Below are 13,686 nucleotides of genomic sequence, written 5' to 3'. Positions count from 1 at the left end.
CACAGAGCAGAGCTGAGGAGGAAAGGACGGGAGAGGAGAACACTGCAGCTACTCCGGTCGGCTGATGCTACATCTTTAATATAGTTAAGACACAATGATAAAACACAAGTGAAGGAATCCAAGACACATTTAAGCAAAACGAGAATCCCAACCTAACCATGAACACTGCACAACAGGAAACAATAAAATATAAACTGCGCCCTTCAACTACACAAACATCCATATCACAATGTGTAGTGAAACAGTACATTTTTAACTATGTTTGTATAAATGTTTTTCATGACAAAGCTGACAGAGCTGGTTGGTATAATAACATGAGAAGGACAGTTATTACAGATTTCTGTTCTTACTTCACTGAACCTAAAGCTGAACTCATTTTCTGACAGGTATGCAGGTACTAACAGAGACTGGTAGCACAGGTGGTCTGTTGGCTCTGTAGATGTAGATCACAGAGAGGCTTCAGAGTGAGATTAAGGCGTGGTTGGTGATCCCCCGTCAGTCAGTGTCTTGAAATGGACGGACAGAGCTTCTTCCTCTGGGTTTGGTGGGCGTCTGTACTCCTCCCTCGTCATCAGGTGTCCCAGCACCAATCCAAAGCACACCAACAGGATACCCAAGACGTTGGCCAGCACTCCCTCTGGGGTGAACTTAGAGTAGGTCGGCCTGGCCCCAAGGAAGCAAGGAGACATCATAAGTGGGTAAGGGCATAGTAAAATTTAAGGTTAGTTGAGATAAATCAGGAGCAGATGGTGGTTATTGAGGATTTGCAGACATGTGACCACAAACCATGTGATGTTAACTTGTCTGACATTCTGCACTTGTGACATTGTGGGATCAATGAATGTAGGTCACTCAGTGACCATCCCTCAACCAGCAGTTGTGAGGGAAAATTTAGTACTCCCCGACTTTACTGCGAGTGGTTGGTGGAGTTTGCTGGGAAATGATTGCTTAAGGATCACACAGACCTACAGACTGGTCAGTGATCAACCTGGCAACCACGTGTCACCAGGGAAAAACTTATTCCGGTTGGCAATGACCTTCTTCCGATTGCTTTGGTCACTATCATATTGCTGTGTTTGTAGTTTGAATGGAAATGACAAACTTGCATTTTGGAAAGTTTTGCTACCTCTTAGCATGTCATTAGCAAGTATTTACAGACAACGATTTTTAAAAATTGCTCACAACCTCAGCAGCCTGCTAGGAGGTCTTTGGTGTAGCGCCTTCTTTGCAACCAATTTCATGCAGCCAACAACCTCCAGGAACCACTACACATTTTCCTTAGCAACTGGTGATTGTACCATGTCCACCATGGTAGGCAACAAGAGCAGTGTGCGGATGTACTGGATTAGAGTGGTGGATTTCTTTTTATCAGAGCCATCTGACTTCTGCGATCCAAGCTGTAATCAGCGATGACCCTAGCTAAAAAGGCCTTTACGCACCAGACTCGTAATATCTGATATGAAGCCATTAAAACCGGCCATGTTATATTCCCTGGACAAATGTCCAGCTTTATATTTTCAGATCAAACCACTGGTGCTGAATATACAATAATGTGGAAATAGTCAAATAAATGTAGTTACTTAAGCAAGAAATGATTTCAAAAAGAAATGACAAAAACACAACGACCTTCACAAGCCACTCGTGTGATGTCATATTGTCTGTGGTTTATGCCTAAAGAACATCACTAATGAAATGAAGAGGAGACGAGGGGGCAGATACTCGAGTACAGACATACATGATGTTGAAGAGGAGCGTCTCCGTGATGCCCAGCAGGCTGGTCCCTACGGACATTACCAGCAGAGCCAGGCCACAGAACACGTGGACAGGCAAGTATGAGGCTCGTAACCATGCCGACGCAACAGGAAACAGGAAGAACATCAAACCCATCACCCACTGGCAAAAATGGAGGGATAAAAAGTTTAGTGTTGTAATGTGTTACATTTGCTGCAGAGATTCAGTCTGTGTGTGTGTACCTGTAAGCAGAACAGGATTAGGGTAGTCATACCGCACCAGCTGTGTAGAGAGTACATGTCAGGAATCTTGGCTGCCCTGTGGTAGTCAAACACAGCCACAAAACCTGCACGCACGCATAGAGCAACATGTCAGACGGACACACACATGGTTATTTAAAAAAAAAAAACATCTGCAGCAGTCAGACGCCGGCTGATGTAGCTCCCTTACCTACAATACTCATGATGAGAGCGAGCAGGTGAATAATGCCGTGAAGCAGCTTTACGTTCTTCTTCGGCTCATTGTGAAACACTCTGTAGACCAGGATGGCTGGAGAGGCAGACAGACAGAGACATGGAGACAGAGGGAAGACTATAGAATCCATTAAATGCATTTAACACTGATCAAACATTACACACATGTTAATTGCTGTTTGTTCTTTTTTAGACTTTTGTTTTTTCATCCAATGCAGTCTGAAACAGCAAAACATGATTCATACTCATATTTCATAACCTCAGGGTCGGTGGTTCGATCCCAGGCTGCCTCCTGGCTGCATGCCAAATATCCTTGGGCAAGATACTAACCCCATGTTTGCCTACTGGTGGTGGTCAGAGGGCCCAGTGGCGCCAGTGTCCGGCAGCCTCGCCTCTGTCAGTGCGCCCCAGGGCAGCTGTAGCTACAATGTAGCTGCCATCACCTGTGTGGACCCATTGTCCATCATTTTTAAAGGTGCCTGGCAGAATGTGACACGTTACTAATGAATGAAGATGTCTGCAATCAGTCTTTAACACGGTGCACGCCTGTAAGCTGTTTGCATTGACCACTGGGCAACAAAATTAGAAGACCATGTAAAGTATGGAAGGAATCACAAGTAAAAAGAAACAATTGTTATTTTGAGGTCTATCTTTACTTTGCTAGAAACATAATCTGTATTTTATTCAGAATTCAAGGCAACACAACTAAACAGCATGATTGTGTGTCACTTCCTGCAGTGACACCATTATTGGAGCTAACATTTGATTTTCTATAAAATAAAGCAATTACAGATTCCTTCCTTCATTCCTTCTATCCAGTATAAGGTCACAGTGGGGCTGGAGCTTATCTCAATGGTTATGGCTCCAGAGGCAGAGTACACCCAAAACAAACTGCCAGCCTGTTCCAGGGTACCAGATACAGACAGACAATCTGTCAAGCTCACAGCCACACACTAATTTAGAATGAACAATCACACGACCCCCTATAAGCAAGCATTTGGCAACAGTGGGAAGGAAAAACTCCTTTTTAACAGGAAGAAACCTCCAGCAGAACCAGAGTCAGGACGGTCCAGCTGGAAGTGAGGGGACACTGTGGTAAAAGGTCAGCATTAATACTGTGCAGCAACTGAGCCTCCAGCTCTACCACACACACTCTCTAATTGTTCTCAGCATAAATCCTTCATTCACCCACCTGAGCCAACAGCTTTGTTTAATTTCCACTTCACAGCGTCACAGAGATTTAAGCCACCTCATGGGGGTGCAAGATACTCAAAAGAACCCAATATTAAAGGCGAAGGAGGGGGGCATGAGCTGAAGTGTAACAGCATTAGTGTGGACATGTGTTTGTTTCTGTGTGAGGAACACCCCCAGGAGGTTTCCATTTCACATCAAGATCCTTCCTCAATCTCATTCTAATGTCCAGTTAACCTTTGTTTTTATTGCTCTAATGCAATCTAGCACTGAACCAGTTGAGCTAATGTGGTTACTCTCATTAGAACGGTACCCAGGGCTGCGGACACAAAGCAAAGTCTGCTGCAGCATGAGCAGGTGGCAGCAATACGTCAAAAACAGTGACGGTGTGTCCAAAACAAATCAAGTTGAGCTGGATGACTGACGGCACCATCAAAAGGGAAAATCTGCATTAAAAAGAAACTGAACACGGGAATTGGAAAGAATGGCCTAACCAAGCTGCTATATAGTGTCATTTAGAAACAATGAATGAATGAATACATTTAGACGTATTAATGGCTTGTGTGGCACAGTAATTGCTGGTGGGCAGTCTCTCCACATCATGTCCACATACCAAGCGCCTGGATCAAATGAACATGTGACATCTGAAGTTCAAGTCAGATTTGACAAAATTCCTACAATTTTTATGCTGTTTAAGTATTTAGGTCACCTCACAAAACATTTGTGTGTGACAGAGCAACTTCACCTCAGCTGTCATTTGCACTTCCTTTAATCTGGCTGTGTGGATGTGTATGTCGTGTGGGCGTGTCATCCAACTGTCTTAATGTGTGGGGTCAAGTGTGTTCTGCATTTTTCACTGTTGTAACGTTGTATTGTGGTGATCTGAGTTCAGTCTTGAATGATGTTCATCGTGCTGTTGCAGAGTGACTAAGACTAAAGCTACATGAAGACTACATACAAAAGCATGCAGTGCTGTGCAGACATCTTAAGCCACTCTTCATTTTCTTATATTTTCCGTTTTCAGCAGTCAGACTTTCATTATGTTTTTCTTAAGTCTTCTTGAGCAGAAACTCTTCCAGCTTTCTGAAGGTCTTACATTGACTGCATTTTCACCCATTTTCAGTCCAGTCCTTGTACCTGACCGTTTGAAGAGGAATTTTTTTTGTTTTTTGAGCCACTTAACACTGGCCTAAAAAAAAATCAACAATACAGTGTGACAGATATAGAATAATATTCCTGCACCAACAAGGTGATTTCCCGAGTTACTAGCAGTAACCCAAGTTTCTGGCAATCCGTCCAAGGATTTCTTTTTGACACCCAATGGCCATCAGGATGGTGTCGACTAGCCTGTAGAGGTCAGTGTGTCCCATCATGGGGATGCCTCCCCACACCATCACTGACCCACCACCAGAGATGTCAGTCTGAACAATGCTAAAGGCCGCATCCCATTCTCCAGAGCTTCTCCAGGGTCACGTGTGTCACTCAAGGTGAACATGCTCTCAATGGTGGACCGGCCAGTTCTGGTATTTGATGGCATACAGGGCTCTACGGTACCAGACGGTACCGTAAAGTCTGTTTATGATTTTTTTGGGTCAGAAACATTCACACCAGTGGTCTGCTGGAGTTCATTTTGTCGCTCTGGTAGTGCACACCTTGTTCCTCCTTGCACAAAGGAACAGATACTAGTCCCAGTGATGGATTGAGGGCCTTCTACCACCCTGTCCAGCTCTCCTACAGTAAATGCCTGTCCCCCAGAACCTCCTTGTGGCAGTGTTGGGCAGCTGATGATATACTCTGATTAAAAAGTGTTGCTTTATTTTTTTTTGTAGAGCCTCATCCTTTTGTTTTCATCGAGTTATAACTAGTTACATTTGTGCATAAAGGATGACAAAAGGCAGAGTAAATACATGAAAAAGCTGAGTCAAAAATATTATTTCACTTTCATCTAACAAACTAACTTCCTTCTTAATGTCAGGTATCAAATTAACTGGTAATCTGGTAATTAGCATGAAGGTCAATTGCAACTAACCTGAACTCTAACACAAGAATATTTGATTTTGTTTATACAATTTTGACAGTCAGGGTGCAAATAACATAATAATTCCAACTGACACATTTTAAAACTGGTGGAGTGCAGCTAGCAGCGGTTAGCTCAATATATCCAGCACAGGGAGGCTACAGCATGAACAAACAAGAAGACCCAGTTCTGAGAAATACCATAATTGGACAAGAGAATTTAAAGACCAATAGAGTGGAGGCCCTCTGCTGTCAGTGAAAAATATGCTGTTGTTTGCTGACTGGTGCTTTTTTGTGCCACTTTTCCCTTTAGAGTCATCCTGTCAAACCTTTACTGGATGCGTGACAAAAACACACACGCAAGCTGTTTACATTCATTCAGTGATGCAAACCATTCCCCCTTTCCTCTGTTTGTCTCAGTCCTGCTGGGTCAGGTTAGGGAGGATTGATGGGTGTCTGGCCAGCGTTAGCTTAATGTAACAAGTCAGCAAAACAGTGGCTTGAGGCTACGATGCACTGGTGCACACTCATAAGCTCAGACACACACACACCAACAGTCCTACTAATTTAGAGCAGCCATTTTCTGTTGAGCATTTTGCAAGGAAAAAAAGAGAGAGGAACAATCACTGACTGCAAGTTTTTCAAATTATTCTAACATTTTCAGCTGAGCTCTGGCTAACTGGTCAGCTGGATAGCACTTTGATATTTCAGCAAGAACTCTCTGCTCTGCTTCTATAAAGCATTTATGGTGCTCAATGGAAACAAGCCCACGATTGGGAGCAGGGCTGGCTTGTGTTTTAGCCACATGCTCAATAAACAAATATCAGTATCAGCTACGAGATGTTACATTTTAAATTAAGTCGCCTATTTCTACCCCAGGTGGTGCAAGTTAAGAGTTTAACTTGAATAACATTGAAACACTTACCAAAATGCTCAACTTGTTTTAAATTGAACATGATGTCTTTGTTTGATTTCATGTTGATTCTGGGTTTTGTGTGTGTGTGTGTGTGTGTGTGTGTGTGTGTGTGTGTGTGTGTGTGTGTGTGTGTGTGTGTGTGTGTTTGCATTAATAACCTCCTGTCTCTATCTTTATTCTTCGTACAATGTGTTCTGTTCAATAAATCTTTTATAGATGATACAGATGATATTTCATGACTTCCCTGGATTATTGCTTAACACTAACATTAGGGATCTAAAATGTTTGACAGTAGCACGGTCGGTATGTCTGCTGGAAAAAAACCAAATACATAATAAACAAACATTTTATATCAATTTTATTTTATTTATGCAGAGTAAATTTGCAAAAGCAGTCGCCTCAGGTACTTTATCTTGTAAGGTAGAAACCCGACAACAATACAGAGAAATCCTCAACAATCAGCCGACCCCTTTTGAACAAGCACTTGGCCACAGTGGGAAAGAAAAGCTCCCTTTTAACAGGAAGAAACTTCCAGCAGAGCCAGGCTCAGGGAGGGGCGGCGATCTAGCCTGACCTGATGGGGAGTGATGGGTGAGGAAAGTAAAGCCTTTTTTTAACAATGAAAAAAGTATAATACAATCACAGAGATGCATCACTCAGTTTGAGCCACATCCTGATTAGGCTGAGGTTCTACCTGTACACTCATTGATCAGTGTGGACTCACCATCTCCATGCAGAAAGACCAGGCCCAGCACCATACACAGAGGGTGGATGTTAAACTCCTGCTTTGAGCCATTCCAGGCAAAACCTCCACGGAAGTGACCCATCCACACACCGGTTAGCACCACCGATGCCAAACCCAGCACCTGGGACACTCCCACCAGCCCCGCAAACGCAGCGCGACTACGACGGGGGGCAGAGTCCTCCATGATCTGAGAGACAGGAACAGAGCAGTTAGAACCGATGCCTTAGGCTGCACCATTTGCTGAATAAAATCAAAGTAAATTCAATTAGAAAGATGGGTTAGACAAAGATAAACACAGAGCATCAACAAAGTACCTCATAAACATTATTTTTCATCATGTCACATTATAAAGAGTTTGACTTATTTGAGCTTTTGAGAGGAAAGAAAGCTAAAATAACTCATATTTGCTTCAGGAAATTTTGCAGTACGAGAAAATCTGTACCCATGAAACATAACATCAGCCAACATCACTCCTGCATTTGTATTCCATCTTTAGGGTCTGTCTTTCACCAGCCAGTGTCAAAGACTGGGCAGTGAAAAGACTCACCAAGGGGCCGTCTACCATGCTAAAAGGATTTAGCTGAACAGTCTTCCATCTATAAAAAGAAATATAAATATCTAAAAACAGATATACTGAATGCCCTCTGTGACTGATTCAGGATTCAGGCCTGCTAGAACATAAAATCAGGCTCTAAACCCTTCATACACTGGTAACAAAAAGCACTACACATACATCATGACATGTCTGTTATCGTGTGCTAATATCCGGCAACGACACTCTTCTCATTCCTTACAATAAGGAATGAGAAGAGTTATGGGTTAGTTTCAGTTTCTTGGGTAAGTTTTTCATAAGATGCCGTATTAGTGTATAAAATAAGCATAGAGCATGTCAATTATATTAACATGCAAGTACCACATGCACTCTGATCAGGCATAACATTAGGTCTGATCATGCCTATTGTGTTGGTCCCATTTTGCTGCCAAAGCAGCCCTGACCCACTAAAGCATGGACCAAGTAGTTAGCAACAGATCCTTTAGACTTGGAAGTTGCGAGGTGGGGCTTCCAGAGACTGGAATTGTTTGTCCAGCGCGTCCCACAGATATTCACTTTGTGGAAGGGCATATTTTCCTGCTGAGAGAAGCTACAGCCATCAAGGAATACCGTTACCATGAAAGGGTGTTCATGGTCAACGCAATGCAACAATGAACCTCCATTTAGCAGCAATAACAAGGTTAAAAAAAAAGGTTTACTGCTGCTAAAGGAGACCGTTCTTGCTCTCTGAACTTCCAGTTTCTTAATGGATGTCCACCAAGGGAAGGAAATCACCTGCTGTGCTCTACTTTGTCACTGATAGTCGGTTGTTTATGGCCATTCCAGGCTCTGGTTGCCTGAATTAATGAATTTGCTATCCTGACATAGATCTGTTATCCTTTGCTCTCATGTTAGTAGTCGCATTAGTCAAAATAGCTGTTGGTCCCAAGTTTAATTATTCTCAACTCTGAGGCAAGCGATTAAAGGAACAGCCAATGGGAATGCAGAACACTGTTGATTGACATAGGACAGCGAATAGGCAACAGGTGTTCTTCTTCTGTTTCACAGGAAGTAGTTTGCCTGGAAGTTTAGAAAATGTTGTTCTGGTGCCAGCACTTATTTCACCCATAGTCACTTGAACGTCATTGACTTTCTATGGTCTCTGCTCACCTTGTGGTTGTTGCTCTTAACCTCTCACTGAAATTCTGCTAAACATCAGCTGGACAAGCCTAAATCCTGATGCCACTGCCACCGTGCTTCTTCTTTGGGTTGATGTTTTCATGCTGTTAGGCATTCCCTAATGTGCGTCTAAGAAATGCATTAAAAGGTATAAAAATAGCATAAAATGGAATAACCTATTTGTAATGGCTCCTTCATGTACTTACACGTCTTTGGCTCTGAACTGCGCTAAACTACTGACGCATAAAAGGAGCAAAAAGTCTGTTTCGTTTCACAACAGGATCTTAAAGTTCCTGATGTCACTGTTACAGAACAGAATCACCATGGCACGAACACAGCCAGCACCACACTGGCTTGAAGCGGAAGATTTAAAAATAAAAACACACAGGAGCCCGTGTCTGCTGTGTTTTATCATGTTTCATATCAACCCAAAAGGCACAAGGTATCAATGACGCTCCCAATGCATAACAGGAAGTGTGTCACAGCTGTTACATGAGGACTGGAGCACAGAACAGCCGAATCCAACGGATTTCCACGACTGCAGCTCAAACTCCATTATCAGCTCCTCTTTGTTACAATTCACCTTCCACGCACACGGCGCGCGCGCACACACACGGGAAGAATGACAGCAAGTCAAACAGTCGTGTTCACGCTCCCACGGTGCGCTGTTACCTGTGGGATCAACGGGACTCTCCAGCCTGCTTTAGCTGTGTCTGAGTTATGTTCACAGTGACTGTGGAAAGGCACAGAGCATAAGGTTGACAGGAAGCGTGGAGTACTTACTGCGCTCCACGGTCTGCTCGGCTGTAGCGAGGAAGTCCTGCAGAGTGGACTTTACAGATCCGCCTTCCTCCTCCTCCCCTGCCTGCCACCGGGCTCAAGTGCGCCTGTGTGTGGGTGTGTGTGTTTGTTTTGGGTGGCCTTATTAGACCAAAAAAAAAAAGCCCACGTGACTTTAGGACGGCGATGAGCAGTGGAAAGCATACTTATGTTTATATATGTATGTGATCGTGTTAATAATATTAATATTATTATGAGGATGATGATATGGGGATCAAACTCTGATGTACACACAGCTCACACAGAGGATTCCAAGAAAAATGAATCATGAAAATGAGATTTTACGTGATAAAACGTCACGACAGCGTCAAGGGAGGGGTGGGAGGGGGTTGTCTGCGTGGACTTATGACTAACAGCTTCGATGTAAAGGTTTGTTGCCTTGACAACGCTGGAGTGGGAAAGATGGAGGTGGGTGCGTGAGCGAGAAGAAGAGAAGGAGGAAGATGGGAGCGCTCGTCTTTGAATGAGAGCAGCTCGTTAGTGGAGACGCAGACAGTCATAGCCACCAGTGCTTTTAAAGGCACTACCCACTCGTGTGGATTCTCAGTTTGCGTTACCTTCCAGAAAGCAGGTTTCACTCAGAGTAATGAAGACAATGGACGCAGGGGCGGAAGGGGGCGGGGGTGTTGATGTGGCACAGTAATCGGAAAAATTCACCAGTGTATCGCTGTAAATGTATAACTATGAAACACTATCGATGAAATATGTTGGGTTAATAGATGGAAGCAGCACTACATCTTATTATTAGCTCTAGCCCTATTAAGTCACCATTAAACCTTCTTTTTTATGTTTACAGAATTCTGGTGGGTCTGTGCACATTAAAATCATTATAATTCATTGAATTATCAGATGCTTTTGTTTGTTTAAAAAAAATTTCTGATAGAATTTCCCAACTTCTTAAAACAATCACGGATACAGATCTACGTTCTGCGCATCATTTCCTGCATTCTCTTAAACCTTTAAGCATCAATATGTGCATGACAGCAGAAATATATTTATTCCAGTAAAGGAAAGCACACACACACACACACACACACAAGAAAAGCAAATCATGCAGGTAATAACATCAGCTACAATATAACAGTGAGGCTCTGTGGCACTCTGTGTCGCTGTCAAATTTTTCCTGTTAGCTGTTGTTGGACGGCTGTGGCTCAGGAGCAAATGCTGCTGTTTCAATGTGATCATGAGTCATTGCTCTTGTCTTGTAAATTTTATCAGGAGTGAATATACGTTCTTGATAAACATCAGGAAAAGAGATTGAAATGTACTTCAAAGAGCCGAGCGTCACTCTGAAGCCTTATCCGTGTTGTCAGTTGTCAGTTGGGAAAAGTGTCAACCTGTGGAGCTGCTGAAGTACAGTTTTACTCATGAAAAAAAAGGTTTAACATAGCTTTGATTTTTAGTAGTCATCTTCATCTCCTCAGTGTTACTGAGGCTGACTGAAGACAAGAAGGTCAGGCCAATAAATCCTTAGGATTAGTCACCACCAACGCTCCTAAACTTCATAAATAGTAGACTAATAGAATAGGAGACTTTGTACTCAGACTAAAAAAACCCAACATTATATGTTCTAATAATTTCCTGCAAAAATCACAGCATGATTTTGCTGTGTTGTTTTTTTTTTTTTTTAACACAGTAATATTCTGTAAATAACAATGCATTCTGGGAGCTTGTGGCTGTTTGGCCTTTAAATCACAATTACAAGCTCCACTGTAAATTTCACATTTACAGATGCACTCATTTCTAGTGGACTTGGACAAGCAGAAAAAAGGGTGAAAAAACAAAAACTATCGATTGAAGTGCACTTAAAAATACTGCGTTTACTCCTAAAATGTAGTAAAAGTACTGCGTTATTGCAATCACAGTAACATCCCTGCACTCTGCCTTCTTCTCCTCTTGAGGGCGCTGCTGTCTCGGATAATTCACCTTGTGATCGTGTGTTTAATGAGCAGCAGCCAAATCCTTGATGGTGTTGATCTTGGGGTTCTGGGGAGTTGTTAAGGGACAACAACAGATGACAGAAAATATACATCCTCCACGACGAGGTCTAATATCTGCATATACTCAATATTATCCAAACGTCCAGCTGCACTGCAACACAGGATGTGTTAAACTCACGTGTTTCTCAGGTGTGTGTGTGTGCCTAAAGCCTTACGCTGTCACCTTTTTTTAGAAGAAGGAAAGAGAACAGTTTGTCAAGGATATCTTCATTAATGTCAGAAATGGGTGGCTACAGCCCTGTGTGTGTGTGTGTGTGTGTGTGTGTGTGTGTGTGTGTGTGTGCACGCTCTCTTTTTCAGTCTGACATTTCTGATTTCTCCTGTGACTCACTGGAGGCTGACTCACCACTGCTCCTTTTGCGTAAGTGTGTGTGTGTGTGTGTGTGTGTGTGTGTGTGTGTGTGTGTGTGTGTGTGTGTGTGTGTGTGTGCGCGCGCCACATATTGACATGCTGTTTATTAATCTGTCCTCAACAGCCTCCATCCCCTTCCTTTCTTTTCATCTTTTAATGTCTTCTAACTTTTAATGACACCCATGTGCCCAGTTCTCCCCCTCTTCTTTCACTCTAATAATGAAGTCTCTTTGACCCTCCTTCAGTATGAATAGATTTTTTCTTTTTTTCCTACGGCTGTGGGTTTGAACCTGTCACATTTCTATTACTCTAAGATTGTACTTCCACCCACTGGTGCTGTATGATGTCACAATTAAAGAAACACTCGCACGTAAAGCTCACTTTTTCATTTTATAAAACTATGTTAAATACTTTTAGTTGCTAATGAGTATATTAATACCACTGGAGCATTGTACTCATTTAAAGCTTTGGATATTTACTCATGGACTCTACTGGATTATGTTTAATGATTCAGAGTTGAAAATAATCCTCATTCAAGCTCTCAGCTGTATTTAGTAATTCTGGTTCTTGACAAAGACTTACATTGTATCTCTTCTTCTCTGCTGCAGATTTCTCCCGTGTGTGTCACATCTCTGCTGTGTATTTTTGGATATTACGCCTGCCCCTGACCTTTGCAACACTCACCTGGATACCTCTGTCAAACTTGTTCTCTGTTTGTTGTAAATAAACCCATTACCTTTTACCTGTTGTCCTCTCCTGCATTTTGGTCTAGTGAAACTTAGCAGGCCTTGGTGCAGTCCCTCAATTTATTGCTGTCTGAACAAGCTGTTTCGTTTACCTTTGCCTTTGGCTAGCTTTCTTCTGATTAGTTACCCCCTGTAAACAGAAAGTTTGAACAGTATGTGGGTGGGGCTTCTGTTCTCATAAATGACTGTATTAGGGTCAAAAGTAAAAAAACAAACAAACAAACTCTTAACCCAATACTACTTTTACCCTTTCAGTAACTATATTGAATGAGTAAATGTAAATACGCAGAGCTTTTTACTCTATCTGAGCACTCAAAGCATTTTCTACAAAATGCCTCATTCACCCATTCTTACAAGCATTTTTTTCTATGCCAAAGTCCTTTCTGAAGTGTGGACTGGAGCAGCCAGGTATTGATCTAAGGCCCTGCATTAGAGATGGGATGAGGAGCTTGGTAATTTGGGAGGGGCTCAGAGTACAGCCAGTTAAGGTCATTCAGGCAACAAGTATGCCTCCTTCACAGCTCCTAGGTGGGGTTTGTCAGGCATGCCCAACTGAGAGAAGGCCGAAGGCTCGACCTGGGACCCGCTGCAGATGTTACGTCAATTGACTGGCTCAGTCCTCCACCTTAGTGTCCTCTAGTAAGAGCTGGAGGAGCTGGTCGGGTGAGAGGGATCTCCGCTTAGACTGCTGCCCTTGTGACCCCAACCCTGATAAATAATTCTTGTACTCTATATTGCCAAAAGAATTTGCTCATCTGCCTTCACATGCATATGAATTTGAGTGACATCCCATTTTAATCCATTGGATTCAATATGCTGTTGGCCCACCATTTGCAGCTATAACAGCTTCAACTCTTCTGGAAAGATTTTCCACAAGGTTTAGAAGAATGTTCATGGGCGTTTTCTTCTTCCAGAAAGTGAGGTTACACACTGATGATGGATGAGAAGGCCTGGCTCAGTTTCCG

General features: G+C 42.7%; 1 protein-coding gene across 1 annotated transcript; it reads right to left on the bottom strand.

Annotated features, from left to right (window-relative positions):
* Positions 1-214: 214 nt before the first annotated feature.
* Positions 215-9,629, bottom strand: cyb561 (cytochrome b561). Its single transcript, XM_085351995.1, has 6 exons — positions 9,567-9,629; positions 7,052-7,259; positions 2,182-2,280; positions 1,974-2,077; positions 1,736-1,893; positions 215-663 (listed from the first exon to the last, which is right to left on the bottom strand). The coding sequence occupies exons 2-6, from the start codon at positions 7,254-7,256 to the stop codon at positions 471-473; spliced, it is 759 nt and encodes a 252-aa protein (XP_085208121.1). The 5' UTR covers positions 7,257-7,259; positions 9,567-9,629; the 3' UTR covers positions 215-470.
* Positions 9,630-13,686: the final 4,057 nt, after the last annotated feature.

The sequence above is a fragment of the Diplotaxodon limnothrissa genome, linkage group LG4 (genome assembly GCF_057381915.1).
Source record: "Diplotaxodon limnothrissa isolate DT_005_m linkage group LG4, D_limnothrissa_male_GT1.1, whole genome shotgun sequence".
Taxonomy (NCBI): Eukaryota; Metazoa; Chordata; class Actinopteri; order Cichliformes; family Cichlidae; genus Diplotaxodon; species Diplotaxodon limnothrissa.
Note: the sequence above shows the minus strand (reverse complement) of the source record. Positions and strands in the feature narration are given on the sequence as shown.

What these genes read in the sequence shown, in the direction of transcription:
- cyb561 (XM_085351995.1), bottom strand. Translation starts at nt 7,256, where the DNA reads ATGGAGGACTCTGCCCCCCGTCGTAGTCGCGCTGCGTTTGCGGGGCTG. An exon ending in GGTCTTTCTGCATGGAGATG is followed by an intron (nt 2,281 to 7,051) that starts GTGAGTCCACAC and finishes CTGCCTCTCCAG; the next exon opens with CCATCCTGGTCTACAGAGTG. An exon ending in TCTCATCATGAGTATTGTAG is followed by an intron (nt 2,078 to 2,181) that starts GTAAGGGAGCTA and finishes GCGTGCGTGCAG; the next exon opens with GTTTTGTGGCTGTGTTTGAC.